This window comes from Balaenoptera ricei, chromosome 1 (assembly GCF_028023285.1).
Source record: "Balaenoptera ricei isolate mBalRic1 chromosome 1, mBalRic1.hap2, whole genome shotgun sequence".
In the NCBI taxonomy this organism is placed as follows: Eukaryota; Metazoa; Chordata; class Mammalia; order Artiodactyla; family Balaenopteridae; genus Balaenoptera; species Balaenoptera ricei.
Genome location: NC_082639.1, coordinates 64,595,349 through 64,612,031, shown reverse-complemented (window position 1 = coordinate 64,612,031; position 16,683 = coordinate 64,595,349). Strand labels below are relative to the sequence as shown.

The 16,683-nt window shown below is 38.1% G+C and overlaps 1 protein-coding gene across 1 annotated transcript in view; it reads right to left on the bottom strand.

Annotated features, from left to right (window-relative positions):
* Positions 1-16,683, bottom strand: part of TNNI3K (TNNI3 interacting kinase) — a 311,246-nt gene that overhangs the window by 168,698 nt on the left and 125,865 nt on the right. The window contains exons 13-18 of the mRNA XM_059924452.1: positions 14,825-14,974; positions 2,232-2,318; positions 1,602-1,658; positions 559-651; positions 415-472; positions 94-288 (exon numbers count right to left, since the gene is read on the bottom strand). Of these exons, the coding sequence (XP_059780435.1) occupies positions 94-288; positions 415-472; positions 559-651; positions 1,602-1,658; positions 2,232-2,318; positions 14,825-14,974 (640 nt within the window). The remainder of the gene's footprint in view (positions 1-93; positions 289-414; positions 473-558; positions 652-1,601; positions 1,659-2,231; positions 2,319-14,824; positions 14,975-16,683) is intronic.

The following is a 16,683-nucleotide window of genomic DNA, read 5'->3' as shown; positions in this document are numbered from 1 at the left end:
ATCAGAAGGTAAAAGCTCACCTAAGCAGAAAGCGTATGAGGTATTGCAACTGTAATTCCAATGACATGTAAAATGATAAGTCAGAGACCGTACCTCTTCTGTTCATGAAGGAGGGAGAATAGAGAACCCCCTGATATGTACTGAGTGACGATGGCAAACTGGCTGGGATCATTCAAGCAAGCACCCACAAACTGAATGACACAGGGATGATTGAGCCGGCAGAGAATGGACACCTCTCGGCAAAACATATCCACATCTGACTTGGAGCAGTAGGTGTTGGCTCGATAACTGGAAATGACAGCAACAGGAAGTCTTCAGTCAACAGGTGAATCAAAACAAGAGGCTAGCCATGCACATGCTTCTCAGAGTTTACTGCTCTACTTGGATGCTAAATTTTCTCATTTGCTTGCTTACCGCTTTATAGCCACTATTTTATTTCTGCATCGTCCTTTATACACTTTCCCAAAGGAACCTAAAATTGTTTAAGAGAAACAAGTAAACACATATTATTAAACTGAGCTCATTAAACTAAAACAGATTAGTATTTTCTTAGGTTACCTGAGCCGATAATCTCATGGAACTCAATTTCTGAGAGCTGAAGATGGAAATGTGAAGGCAATCCAGCCCTTAGAAGGAGAACATCTGCCTTCTCTGCAAACAGGAATTATTATTTTATTTTTTAAGATAAAAAGCACACATGTGGATGCTTACACACACATGCACATGTATACTTAACCAAAAACATCATACCCTAGTAACATTTAATTTTCCAACTGTAATTGACTACTTGGAGATACTAAAACCTTATCACAAATGATCTCTATTCCCCTACATTAAAAGCCCGTTAGTTCTGTCTCTGTTACCCAACCTTTGTTATCGGAGCTAAGGGTTTATTCTTGATTTGGTCAACCACTAGCTTGTCCGTATGATGTGGCAACTCTGGAGTACAGTCCATATCACATCATGATACAAAGAGTCTTATCTGGTCAATCCCTGCAACCTGTCACAAAAAGCTTAGTCAAATATCCATAAACTAAACCTTCAAGAGATGCCAATTAGGAAATAAGCATATGAGTTATTCAGAAGAAACATTCAAAACCAAAAATTATTTTTAAAAACTTCAAATTCTAAATAAATATAAATTTACAGTTGAATATTTTTTACTTTCCTGATTCAATGGTATTAATTTCTGTGTATAGCATACATTCAAAAAAGTTCCCAAAGTATTACTTACTTGGGATCTTTTGAAAAATAATTTATTTTTCAATTTTTATCCCTATGACAAACCTTTTCCCCATTCTCCTTAAAGATATTAATATTTATAACTTATATTTCATTAAAAATACAAATGTCTATGTGAATTTGATCTTCTTTTAATATTCATATGGAATTTTCACCATTATACCTTCATGAACTAAGAGGGCATATGCAAAATAACATAGCAGATGAGGTTAATTATGGAAAGAATGGTCTGTTAATAATATTGTTTATGCTTGCAAAATAGTCATTTGTAATATATGAAACAAAATAGAAAGTTATCATATTTGAGGCAATAGTTATTGTTAGCAATAAAATATAACAACTGTCCCATATTAAAATACCTTTTGTCATGCTTTTAATCTTCCCCAAAGGGGATGGAACAGACACATAGGAGCCATCTAGAAATCAAATTATAGAGTTAAAGGTAGCAAACATTTTTTTCCATAAAAGCTAAACACTATAAAAAGTAGCACGTGACAAAACAAATTTGCTAAGAACACCAAGTGAGACTATAACTTAAGTCTAGGTTTTTCTCTAGATACTGAAACTGGACAGCAAGTGTTTTATTTAGAGAGTACATAAAATGATTAAAAATAAAAATCCAAGGTCTAGCAGACAGCAGTGGATTTAATTGTGTCTGCATATGAGTATTCTCTGTCCTGTCTTAATAGATTACTGAAATGGAAAATGACTGCTCTCAGCTTACCCAGGCCTTCCCAGTCATGCACCAGCCTCATAAACATCCGGTCCAGGGAATGTAAAACTTGGAGGAACTGCAGATCGGTGAGTTAGAAAATAGCCTAAGTGGGGGCTTCTTTATTTTCAGCCTCACCCAGATGTAAATCTTCTTAAAATAAAGCTGATCTGACATGCCTTCCTCCCTAACCCCAGAATGTTGGTAATAGAAACACAGGTTTACCTTTAGGCACAATATTGCACTAACAATGAAAAATTAACAAGAAAGGGGGTACCTCCTCCAGGCTGAGAATATTCATTACAGGGCAATTCATCCTGAGGTCTCTTATAATGTTTCAGGAGTGTGACAATTGCATCATGTCCTTTATGAAAAGACAAAGAAGGACAAAGGGTCTTAATTCTTGTTTGATTTATTCAGCTCACCACCTAATCGAAAAATAACCAAGGTAGCTTGAAACAAGATTAATCTTAAGAGGTAATACATTGCAATAGGAATTTAGTGCTTTCATTCATTCATTCAAACTCTACTATCATTTTGTAATGTATAACAGTATCGAATCACTAAGTTGTACACCTGAAACTAATATAATATTGTAAGTCAAGTACACTTCAATTAACAAAAAAAAGACTGATATATGTGATGTGCTATTTTAGGTACTATGTTGGATACGGGGGATGCAATGAACAAGGCAACTATGGTCCTACCCTCAGAAAGTTTAGTGTAATTGAACAAATAATAAAAATGATGAGAATTTCTAAATGAGTACCTATCAAGTGCTATGGGAGTATATAATAAGAGCACGATTAAAAGGGTGAAAAGCACATTTGGTAACCAGGAAGGAGAGATGTATTTGCTGTGATTGAGCATTACATTTGGCTGGCAACTGCAGTATAACAGGGCATTAAGATAATTTGCATAGGTTTTTGTGGCAGGAGACAGCTGGCTGCCTACCAATATTTGTAGTTCCCATTCACAGAGTGATTTTGTCACTGGGAATGGCTGCCCACCCAGGGACAACAACTCCGTATCCCCCTTGCAGCCAATTGTGGCCTTGTGACAAATTCCCATCAAGTAAATATGAGCAAAAGTGAAATCACTTCCAGGCCTGGACTTTAAGAAATAAGTGAGTCTTCTCTCCTCTCCCTATCTGCTGGTTGGATGCAGAAGGCTCTGAGGCCATACGGGAGGGGAGAAAGCCATCCACTGACCAGAAATGCCCACCCTGGACTGTTACATGACTGAGAAATAAATTTCTATTACATAACACCACCAAAATTGGGGAGTTTGTTAATTGTACTAGGGACTTATAATTGTGAAAATGCTAAATAAAATATAAAAATAAAAATGCTAAATGCTCCTCTGAGTAGTAACAGTTTTCAATAGAACAACACTTTGATACTATCTTATGCTTTAACTGTGAAAATAATCTACTGTAGCTAATTTACACAAGAAGAAAACAAAGTCAACCTTAAAGACCCTGCCAAGAAACTTGTGAAATGCAACAGAACTCACTGTAAAAAGGGCAAAATTTAGAAACTGAAAAAGTATAAGTGCTTATCCACCACGAAGGGTTCATAGTTAACACTGGTTTGAATACACCTAGCTAATGTATAGAGTATATACTATGAGTTGTGCCTGCTTTCAAAAAAGAATTAAAATTAATAGAGCATTCAGGATCATAAGATGAAATGATTAAGATGTTTATCAGCACTAAAAGCTTTTTCAAATGTAACATTCCAAGTCCAGAGTCCTCAAGAAAAAAAAATAAATAAAGAATTGTGACTATGATTGTTAAAACTTGTAGCAAAACTTAAATCTACGGAGTTAACAACTAGTGTCCATTTTCTTATCATCCACAGCTTTCTATTCATGACTGGCAGATCTATGATTTTCTCAAATCATAGACACAGGTTATGATGAAATAATGGGGAACCAGTCCCATCAATACTCTTTCTTTGGACTCTCATGTGCTCACAATCAGGGAAACCTCAAAACATGAAAGACATAAGCCAACAGGTAAATTTCTAAAGGAAGAGCCTACTAGTCAGAAGGAAGAGAGGATGTAAAGAGCCCCAAATGGGAGAAAGCATGACATGTTCAGAAAATGAAAGATGGCCAGTGTGGCTGGAGCATCGCAAGCAAGGATGAGTGGTACCAGGCTTGGCTGGAGAAGTCGGTGAGTGCACATCATGTGGAGTAGTGCTTCTCAAACTTTATCGTGTATATGAGAATCGCCTGGAATGCATGTTAAACTACAGATTCCTGAGCCCTACTCTCAGAGATTCTGATTGAAAAGGTCTGTAGTGGGACCTGAGAGTTGCTTTTCTAACAAAGTCCCAGGTGATGTTGATCAGCAGTCCACACTTTGATATTACTGATGTGGAGCTTTATAGCTTTATAGGTTAGGATAAGGAGTTTGTATTTTAATGCAGATGAGACGGGGAACTACTAGAGGATTTTAATTAATTGAAGGACATGGTTTGTTTTTACTTTTCAAACATATCCTTGTTTACAAATTACAACTGATGATGCATCTTCATAAGGCTGTTGTAAAGACTAAGTGAGATTATATATGTAATATGCCTAACAGTTCTAACACATAAATATGCCTTTTGGATCTTTTCACTGCTTTCTTGCTTCACTATTTTGCCTCAAGAATTGTAAATGAACTTGGAAACTCGTTTTTGGAACTTCAGATAAATTTTCTAAATACCAATATATTCAATTTCTGTTGCTGCCATTGTTAATTACCACAAATCTAGCGGCCTAAACAATTCAACTTTGTTATCTTATGGTCCTGAAGGTCAGAGTCCAACACGGTTCTCACTGAGCTAAAATCAGCGTGTTGGCAGGGTTGCATTCCTCCTAGAGGAACATCAGTTTCCTTGCCTTTTCCAGCTTCGAGAGGCCACCAACATTTCTTGGCTTGCGGCCCCCTTTCTATATCTTCAAAGCCATCAACTGCTGGCCCGAGTCCTTCTCACATCGTATCACTCTGGCTTCTGTTTCTGCTTCCATATTTAAGGACACCTTTCATTACATTGGGCCCACCTGGAAAATCCAGGATATTCTCTCTCTCAAAGTCAGCTAGTCATCAGCCTTAATGCCATCTGCAATCCTAATTCCCTTTGCTATTTGCCATGTAAGGCAGCATACTCACAGGTTCCAGGGAATAGGACCTGGGCATCTTTGGGGGTCATTGCTCTGCCTACCACCTTTAGTTGTGATGAAAATCAAATCTCAGTGTGGTTTGTTTGCATGTTGGTACAGCTTTTCTTTCTTCCCCAATGCTAATGGCCATTTGAGCCTCAGGATAAATTAGCACCACCACCAAGAATTTCCTCTGGAATTAAAACACCCCTTCATCTGTCCCCTTGCTAGATTCTTAGGTTCTTAGGTTTTATCTGCTCCTATCCACACTGTCTGCTCCTACTTTTAACAGGACCTGTGGTGCTTTTGGAGTTTTTATTTTACTTAATTTGATCTTTAAGTGTTTGGGACCAGGAAAAACAAATCAAAAACAAGTTTTTTTTTCTTATTTCTGTTTTTCCTAGGACAGGCTCCTTTGGGAAAATAAAACAACCCAAACCACAAGCATTTACCCAAGTACGACAAAGCTTGATTCACAGAGCCCACCTCCTCACCTGTCTCAGCCCCTCTGTTGGACTGACTGGCTGACAGCCGAGAGGGCCTCCTGCTTTCCCTAGTGAAGCAGAAAGCCACATCTTGAATCCTGAAGGCCTGTGTGAGTCAGTGATCACACCCTTGATGTTACCTTTCATCTCAACAGCTCTCTTGGCTCCACTTGCTCTGAGCAGTTTTAATTTCCTGCCAGCGCAGTGGCACAATTTGCTGGCATTTTCTTTAGGATGCTTTTCATCAAGAGCCTAATGAGTGCCTGGGTTCTGGCTGATGATAAGCATGAGGCTGCCAGGGAAATGCCAAGAGGCCCCCTTGGCTCTGGAAGGCATCTCCGCCTGATTTCCCACCTCCTGCTAACTGTGGGCTGAGTCACACATGTATGGGAAATTCTCCTCTGCTCTCACTGCACTGACAAACTACAAGTGTATGCAAAGAAACCTGAAAACCACTAGGACCCAGCTCCCTGATATTTAGCTATGAGGGGTTAAGCAGAAAAATGCCTTGATGGAACTCACTAAATGGACTTGTAAGCCAAACTCCTGATAATGGATATACCCAGATAACCAAGGCACACTAATGGAACACGTCCAGAGATAATCGAAGTCCCACTAATTAAATAAAATGTTTTCCCATATCTAAGAATTTACTATCTACATCCAAGTATTTTACCCAAATAGGAGGTTGCTATGATACTAGCCTAATGCAGTTAGAATAGTGATTTGTACTTTCAGAGTATTATTCATTAGTGCCCCCAAGGGTTTTGGCAAATGGGGCTCTCCTGCTGGCTTGAAGGGCCTTTCATTTCCTGCCCCCTGCTCTTCCAGTCCTGTCTACATTCCCGAAATGCCATGCTTCCCCTTTCATTTGTCTTTTTCTTATGTCCCTTTACTCCTTACATTTGGAGTGATTTTCCCCACCACCCCCCAAACTTTCTGAATAGCTCTTTATTTTAAAACCTAGGTTGTTCTTTAAGGCTCCAAGTCCATCCAAAGGGCTGTTGCATGAAGAATTTAGTATCTACATCACGGCCATGTATACAGCAAAGGATTCCTAATTATTCAAGAAGAAAAAGCACAAATTTTATTATTTCCCTATAAGGTTGTCTCTCAGTCCCCGCCATTTCATCTTAGAAACAATGAATGCTGTTCATCGCTATGAGAAATTATTTTAAGAACACAGAAGAAAGCTTGCTACGAAAATCATTTTAAGAACTAGATCTGAAGATTAATGGTGAATGACACCAGTACTAAGACCTTTGTGACTCTGACACCCTGTGGGTCTGAGATTAAGTAGAAAACATGGAGATTTGATCTCGATTATGGAAGCCAAGAAATTCTTATTGATCTCATATGTACCACATGCCCAGGTCATCAAAAGAGTAGTCTGGGCCATTCTTTACATGTGCCTCAAAAATTAAACCTCTCACAGCAATGATATAGATGAGACTTTGCTCAATATTTTGCTATCCCCCCTTCCCATCATGTTAAAAACCCACTTTCCAGAAACATTGAAAAGTGAGATCAGAGGATGGCTCCTGATGTTTGCACTTCTATGGCTCATTTTCCTCCTGACAGTCCTGGTCCCATTCACTGACAATTAAATCAGAGGCAACAAATATTCCAGACTTGCTACATCTTCTCATGACTTAAATCTGAAAGATACTTTACTTTGATATCACAAGAAAGAGAACACACCCCCTGCTTCCCCCATGATTCTTATCCCTTAATCACCAGGCCCAGACAAGAATGTCACCAGTCCTCCTTCATCTTGAGATAAGAATCCACAAGGATGAATGCTTTTGCCAAAAGGACATTATATGCAAACCAAGCCATTTAACATTCCTCTTTCCTCTTTTTCTCCCTTCCCATTTTGCCTTTATTGTCCCTTCCCTTTCCTTCCACAAATATGTATTGAGTGCCCATTAGAGACCAGCTCAAACAACGTCTCCCCAGGGAAGCCCTCTGTGACTTTTCCATTTTAGTGTCCTTGAACATTTTACTTACCATCTTTGTACTTTTTACTTTACTTTTTACTTAACAACTTTTTACTTTTTACTTACTTTTTATTTTATTCATAGCACTTATTATTATCTGTTAGTTTCCATTTGTTATCTTGCTCATGACCTGTGTTTTCTGTTAGAAATGCAAACTTTTTAAGCACAGGGAGATACTGTCTGTTTCACTCACTGTTTTACCTCAGTTCCTAGTATACTGTCTAGAACATATTAAGTTTATGACACTTTTTTTGAATGAATGAATGAATGGTACAAAGTACGAGAGTGTAATGTTGAAACAGAAATGCTCTTTACTCTTGTAATGAATGTTGTGTAGTAGAAAAGAAAAAAAAAATATATATATATATATATATAAATGTTCACTCAAAATTGTATTTAGCCAAGCTCTAGGAAGGAAAGGTAGAGGATGCTGTGAACGTGCATAACGATGCTATTTTACAATAGGCTGGAGGGGTCAGGGAAGAGTTCCTTGAGGAACTGTCTTTTAACCTGAACTTGAAAGATAAGCATGAGTTGATTAAGCAAAAAAGGAGAATAAAAGAATTCTAGTCAGAGTGAAAAAATTTGCAGTTCCAATGAATAGAAAGAGGAGGTGTATTTAGAATATTCTTTAAAATCTTCTGCCTATTAATTTGAGTATTAGGATTGTTCAGTTAATAAGAAAACCTATGATATTTCAAAAATCCCTACAGAGAAAACAGAATAGCGGTAATTAGTATTCTTGAAAAGATCAACTATATTATGACTGATCAGATGCCATTTAGTGAGACATGGAATAGAATGTTATGACTGAAATATCTGCTCATTCTCTATTTCACTTCAACAAATGTATATTGAGCAGCTATTAGGAATCAGCCATTGAATTAAGTTTTTGGAAGATCAAGATTAACAGCCCAAATGTTTGTTCTCAGAAAGTTTAGGGGGAGAGTGTTTCAACATGAGATAGAAATGTGCGTATGGAACAATAAAACATCAAGAAAGGGTGTGTGTGTTAGGCTGGAATGTCAGGGGAGACTTTCTGCAAGAGAGGATCTGTAAACTGAGTCTTGAAGGTTAAATAGAATTAAGAAATTTAAGAAGTGAAGTCAGGTAGGCAGGGTGGGAGGGTGTAGAGAAAGAGAGGACTGCTTGAGAAAAGGCTTGGAAGCATGGAATAATATGATATGCGTAGAGGAGCGAGTAATTTTGCATAACTACCATGTAAACAGACGCTGGCTTACAGGGTTGTCGTGTAGATTTGATGGGATAATGTGATGTAGAATTTGCTTGGCATAGAGTGAACCCCTAGTGAATGGTAGGGATCTAGTGAATGTGATGATGACTGCAGCATGTGGGGTCACTCCTGTGACAGGAGGGACTGGCTATGAGGTTTGAGAGGTAGGAAGGGCACAGGGTATGCCATGATAATAAACTGAGACTTTTTTTTCCTAAGGTGATAGTGTATCAGTGAAGGATTTTAAGCTGGGGAATGATATGGTCCTATTTACAGCTTGGATACATCTTTCAGACTACAGTTAGAAAATGGAATCAAAAGATGCCAAAGACAAAAAAAAAAGTAGTTATGAGACTATTAAAATGGATCAGGAGAAGGAGGATAAGGTTATGGATTAAAACAGTGACAGTAAAAAAAAAAAGAAAGAAAAAAGGATGGATTCAAAATGTAAGTATGAAGTAAAATAACAAGACTTTTTGATTGAATGGATATGGGGGAAGGGAGGTTGAGAGAGAAAAAAGTAGTCAAGCATCAATCCAGACTTTTGACTCGGGTGCTAAGTGAACGGCAATGCCGTTAAATGACATAATGAATAAGGGATATGGTAGAAGAACCTGACTGATGACGACAAAAAAGATATTAAGTTCAATTTTGGACTTGTTGAGTTTTACACACTCCTCAGATATCCAAGTAAAGGGATCCATCACGTCAGATGGTGTGATGTTTTGAAAACATGGCCACAGAATCTTTGATACTTCTCCATGACTGAGGAGGAAAACCCTGCTGTAGTAAAGAGACTTGCGAATTTGTACTAAAATTTTAAAATATTATGTTATATATTTGCATGCAACTATACATATTAGAACAATGATTTTAAATTGCTTAATATTTTGATTAGTGATTTTCAAAACCTCTTTGATCTGGCTGTAGTCCTTAAATTTTAAGTTTTAAATGAATGGTATTACTTAAGCCATAAACAAGAAATATATATACAACCAAATAACACAAGCTTTTATATATTCCGGGTTTGTCTACTGGTGTTTGGCAGGGATAAAATGCTTCATTAGGAGGTTTAAAGAAGATGACCATTATCCTAATATGTCAATGTCATATTTCTTACTGGACACTAAAGCATGTTGTAAATGAGGAAAGACTGTAAGATTTGGAAGTTTTGTGGAGCATGATTGTATCTCTGCTATGCACTTAATAACAACAGATACCACCATTTTTATTGAGAATCTGTGATCCAGACATTTACATCTTATCCCTAACCCTCAGCAAAATTCTTAAAGTGGTTATTAATTTACTCATTTTAAATTTGAAGATTAAGGCTCAGTTAAATAACTTGCCCAAGGTCATTAAGTAATAGGTATGGGATTTGGACTTAGATCTATCTGATTCTGAGTGAGGTGGTAAGCGGTTGAACTGTGCAATGAGACAGACCTCTGTTCGGTATCAGCTCTCCACCTAAGAGCTGTGTGCTTTGAGCTAGTGTGACAACACCTCCAAGTCTCAAACATTTTATCTGTAATACAAAGGTAATACCAATTTAAAGGGTTATTTTGATAATTAAATTATATACATATTATATATGCATATATAATAAGTGATTAATTAATGTAAGTTCTCTTCTGCTGTTTGTATTAATGTTTGTAGCTTCTTACACAGTTATTATGTCTGAAAATTTTTTGTGTTATCCCCCATAAGAATAAAAGTTCTTCCTAGTCTAATGAGAGTTGGTATTATTTTATTTATTGATTTTTTAAAAGATAGAATTAACTAAACATGTAGAAAGGTAACCAGTAGACACAAAATTGCACATAGATTTTAAAACACCATCTAAATCTTTTGTTTATTCCTTCCTCTATCCCACCCCAATCCACCCTAGCACACTAAACTATGTTCATTAAACTAAGTAACTAAATTCCAAATAGGTAAGAATTCAATATAGAAGAAGCTTGGGAGTTTATCATCCATGGATGAAGATTTATCAAAAAATTTAATGAAGCCACCTCTTCTTCCTTCTACTCCTCCCTCATCCTTATCTCTTAGTTATTTTTTACTGGCTGAAAACTGTAGAAACTCACAACTGTAAGACTTCATTACTTTTAGAGAATACACTATGGTACGTTTACTATAAATAATTCACACCACACTACACTTGTCAAAAGGAATGAACAAAGTATATATCATGGTACAGGAGCCTTGATTTTTATTGTTTTTGCTCACTTACTCACTAATTCTCCAACTGAAGCTCCCTGTCACTGTGAATTAGAGTAGTTCTGCTGTATACAAATATTGTATTCTGGGTAATTAGATATTGGGATAGGAGCCTCTGTAAATTACTTTAACTGGTGTCAGTACTGAAGCAAATAAGTTTTAGTTCTGTTTCTAGTTTGGGTTATTTTCTGACCCTAAACAGCCTGACATAAAGGAGTGCTTTTCTTTGTCAAAGGCAGCCTTTTCAAATCTAACTGCCAGACACACTATTGAGCTATGTGCTCAATTCTAATTGGCTGAGATCTTTTCAATTCAGCAGTTTCATCTTTAATGCAATGGATGTAAGATTATGTGTAGGTCTTTTCAATGGGTTTTCCCTACTGGTGATTAGGGCAGAGGATTTGAACATAAACAGGCTGCTGGCTATTTCTTTTGGCCAATTTAAATTGATTCATACAAGTCCTTTGTACCCCAGGGAAAGAGCAGAACAAATCCAAGTGAGTGAGACAGCTATGGCTACTCTCAGATGGAACGGTAGAAAAGAAGAGGGAGGACAGACTGGGGAGAGGAAACATTCTAAGTATTATACAATTGGAGCTCTGAGCAATCTGGCAGTGAAATATTGAAACTTAACCAGCAGGCTCCTGGTTACTGGTTAGAACCAAGGTCACCAGGAAAATTATTTCTAAGATTGATTTTGATATCTTTAGGTTAAAAGGGCTATGTAAATGGAAAATATTTTTCATACCTGATCCCACAGGGAGCCATAGTGGGTAAACTCTTTTCTAAAAGTATTCCAAAAGATAGTAGATAATTCTTTTCAGAACTCCAAAGCACCTCTGAATGTGCTATAACAATAGCAGAGAGGGTCAGCTAAAAATTTTGTTTGGGACAGATGAAAAATTTGCCTTCTAACCATTCAGAGATGAGTGCTGTTGAGAAAGCCTCCTAGTTTTATCTTAAGAGGGTAGGCTAAGATGAGCTATTCAAACTGGGCACATTCAAAAGTATTCCTTTTTAAATAGACAGACCCTGGTTATGAAGTCTCTTCTGGGTTTTCTAAGGACTGGATAGGGTACAGGGCAAGCCATGATGGGGCCATTTTTACATCATCTCTATTCCACAAAGAAAGAACTCCAAGTGAAGTTTTAGTGCTTTTTCAACTCCATCTCCAAGTTGCTCAGGAAAATCCTTAGTACGCCATATCAATTAATTTGGTGACTCCCTCTCTGAAGGAGAAAGCAAAGCCAGAGAAAACAGGGACAGTGCACTGCTGACAATATTTTAACAAGGCCATTTCAATCTTCCCTGAACACACGAAAACAATGCAACATTTCTCTAGCAAGAGAAAATAGCAACAAATTTATTTTGTTGGTTTAACTTGCTCTGCCCTAGAACATATGCAAAACATCCATCTATCTCCTGAGTAGTTACATTCAATTTGTTAAAATTTATAGTAATAATGAAATGCAACACTGATGCCTGGCACATTAGTTGAACAAATAAGGGTGACAAGTATGGCATATATTGCAGAGACCAGTGGGTAAGTCCTCTAAGCTAAAGGATTTTTGTTGTTGTCGTTTGGTAGGAAATCTTAGGAGTTTACACAATGATTCCCTGTTTTATACAGTGTGGAATTCCACAAAAAATAAAAGTAAAGCCAGTTTTCAACCATTACTCTCAATCAAGTAAAAACAAACAAAGCCAAACCCTGTGAAGAGATAAGCTGCAGCAGCTATTTCTGAGCTGTCTTCCGGAAGACTAATGATTTGTAAACAGTCTTTCGCTGAAACTCAAATTTATTGAGAGACACTGTCTGAGAATCATTGGAATAAATGCAACATAACTAGAACTTAGTAAGGCCTCTCGAGGCTTCAGAATATGTAAGATTTTCCAACTGATATGCAAATATATAATTACCTGGACTTTCTTTTACACAAAGTAGAAGGCAGTTATACCTAACAGAAATGTATATAGTTATTCATCAAAAGACACATACGTGACATGTACACGTATAACAACAGTGTTCCTAATAGTCCCCAATTGAAAATTATCCAAATGCCCTGAAAAAGCAGAATGAATGAATTGTGATATAATTAAAAACATAATACCATACAAGAATGAACAGTCTAGAGTTACCTGCAACAATATGGATGAATCTCACAAACTGTTGGTCAAAAGAGGCCAGACATCAAGATGTATATAGCGTAGCGTTTCACTTATATTAAGTACAGAAAGAGGTAAAGCTAGTCTATGCCTCGAAAAGGCAGTGGTACCCTCTTTGGAGAGTGAGTGGAAGACAATGTAAGTAGGGCTTCTGGGTGCTGACCATGTTCAGTTTCTTCATCTGGACGCTGAGTGAGTTCAGTTTGTGAAAATTCATTGAGCTATAATGTGCAAGTACGCGTGTGTGTGCGCGCATGTGTTTATACAACACTCAAGTAAAAAGTAAAAAACATAACAGGCCTATATCTTAACTCATTCCTTGCTATTCCATGTCTGTTCACTTGTCTCTAGTAAAGTAACTCCTATATCATTTCCTCACTAGCAGTCTGCAGACCTATATGTTTTTCTTTCTCCTTGTCTATATGCTTACAATAGCTCTCTATTTCTATCCATCAAACTTCATCTCTCTCTGTTCATTAATGGACTTCCATGTCCTATTTCAGGCAGAAAACCTTTTAGATCATCTTGGTAGTCTAAGAAATCTTCCAGTTTAGTAATTTCTCTTTTTAAGTATGGTTTTCTAAGATTCTAACATTTAAAAAGATAAGAATACTTCTTTACATACTTTAAACATCTTAATAAGACAATGCAGGCATCAAAGTCTGATATATTTTACAGTATTTAGTTGTAACTCTGATTTCAATACTGTTCCATGTCACCTGAAAATTTACACTCTGTTGGAGTTTATGCGTTTATGTAGAGCTCTCTTAAGAGGTATAGTATATTTTAATAACAATGAAAAAGATGCTATTTTACCTTCTAATTGTGTCTAGTTTCCTCTCCTTTAAAATGAAAAATTCACTATTAATAATCTTTATTTCTGGACTACTACTATTACCACTGTTATTATTACTGAAATGCCAATTATTAGGTATTTATTTTGTGCCAGCCACATTTATAAGCAATTTGCACATATTATCTCATTTAATCTTTACAATCTTATGAAGTTGTTATTGTCCTTATTTTTCAGATGAAAAACTAAAGCTCAGCAAGAATAAATAACTTGCCCAAGATCAAGCAACATGGTTTGATTTAAAACCAGGTGTTCTGCCCAAGCTTTCACCTCTTTGAGCTCAAATAAGTTTATACTTAAGCACTAAACATTGGTTGCCTTACTTTTTCTAGTGCAGGCATTGTTAGCAGGGTTAGATGTGACAAATACTCCCTTTCTTTCTTTGCATTAATTTCATTTTTAATAATTTGAATCCACAGCAAAATTCTCCTATATAAGAGGTAAAGACTAGTTCTGCATCTACTCTAAGAAAGTAACTATCATTACCTATCACAATTTTGTTTCTCCAGCATCTAGAAATATGATAGCTCCTTCTCCCTTCAAAATGTCAATACCAAGAATGCCTTCAGCTCATCTGCAGCCCAGGAGTTGCTTTCCCTATTGTACTCTTTGATCCAAGTCTCCAACGATTCAAATACAATCTCCAGAGGAAATGGGAGCATACAAGTCATGCAAGCAAAAGAATTATTGATGCACTGGCATAATCTGTGCACACAGTTCAATGTTATCACTATAGAGATGCAATGGTGAAAAACATACCTTTTTCATAAGCCCACATTAAACATGTCTGCTCATCTTTTTCACCACTAGACCTGCTTGGATCACAAGCTACCAGATTCATATCAGCTCCGTTATCCAGTAAGAACTGAACCAGGTGAATGTGACCATGGTAGCAAGCAGAGTGCAATCCTATAACAGAATAAGAATGAAAGTGTGAAAGGAGAAAAGGGGAAAACTGAAACCCAATTTTCAAAAGACAGTCATTACCACATAATAGAATTGTTGCCAGAGATATACAGCAAGGGTTGATTTCTTTGACAAAGAATTAATTCTGCCTTTGAGCAAACAAAACATAGTTGGGGTCTGGGCAAGATGGCGGAAGAGTAAGACGCAGAGATTGCCTTCCTTCCCACAGATACATTAGAAATACATCTACACGTGGAACTGCTCCTACAGAACACCTACTAAACGCTGGCAGAAGACGTCAGACCTCTCAAAAGGCAAGAAACTCCCCACGTACTTGGGTAGGGCAAAAGAAAAAAGAAATAACAGAGACAAAAGAATAGGGACGGGACCTGCACCAGTGGGAGGGAGCTGTGAAGGAGGAAAGGTTTCCACACACTAGGAAGCCCCTTCGCAGGCGGAGACTGGGGGGGGGCAGAGGGGGGAAGCTTCGGAGCCACGGAGGAGAGAGCACAGCCACAGGGGTGCGGAGGGCAAAGCGGAGAGATTCCCGCACGGAGGATCGGTGGCGACCAGCACTCACCAGCCCGAGAGGCTTGTCTGCTCACCCGCCGGGATGGGCGGGGGCTGGGAGCTGAGGCTCGGGCTTCGGTCGGATTGCAGGGAGAGGACTGGGGTTGGCTGCGTGAACACAGCCTGAAGGGGTTAGCGCACCACAGCTAGCCGGGAGGGAGTCCGGGAAAAAGTCTGCAGCTGCCGAAGAGGCAAGAGACTTTTTCTTGCCTCTTTGTTTCCTGGTGCACGAGGAGAGGGGATTCAGAGTGCTGCCTTAACGAGCTCCAGAGACGGGCGCGAGCTGCGGCTATCAGTGCGGACCCCAGAGACGGGCGTGAGACGCTAAGGCTGCTGCTGCCGCCATCAAGAAGCCTGTGTGTGAGCCCAGGTCACTCTCCACACCTCCCCTCCCGGGAGCCTGTGCAGCCTGCCACTGCCAGGCTCCCGTGATCCGGGGACAACTTCCCCGGGAGAACGCATGGCGTGCCTCAGGCTGGTGCAACGTCATGCCGGCCTCTGCCGCTGCAGGCTCACCCCGCATCCATACCCCTCCCTCCCCCGGCCTGAGTGAGCCAGAGCCCCCGAAGCAGCTGCTACTTTAACCCCGTTCTGTCTGGGCGGGGAACAGACGCCCTCAGGCGACCTACACACATAGGCGGGTCCAAATCCAAAGCTGAACCCCGGGAGCTGTACGAACAAAGAAGAGAAAAGGAAATTTCTCCCAGCAGCCTCAGAAGCAGCGGATTAAAGCTCCACAAACAACTTGATGTACCTGCATCTGTTGAATACCTGAATAGACAACGAATCATCCCAAATTCAGGAGGTGGACTTTGGGAGCAGGATATATTAATTTTTCCCCTTTTCCTTTTTTTGTGAGGGTATATGTGTATGCTTCTGGGTGAGATTTTGTCTGTATAGCTTTGCTTTCACCATTTGTCCTAGGGTTCGGTCCGTCCGTTTTTTTTTTTTACTTAAAAAATTTTTTTTCTTAATAAATGTTTTCTTAATAATTTTTTCCTTATTTTCTATTTTTAAAAATTAAAAAAATGTTTTCTTAATAAGTTTTTTCATATTTTTTACTTTAAAAAATTAAAAATTTTTTTCTTAATAAATTTTTTCTTAATAATTTTTTTCTTATTTTTTATTATAAAAATTAATAA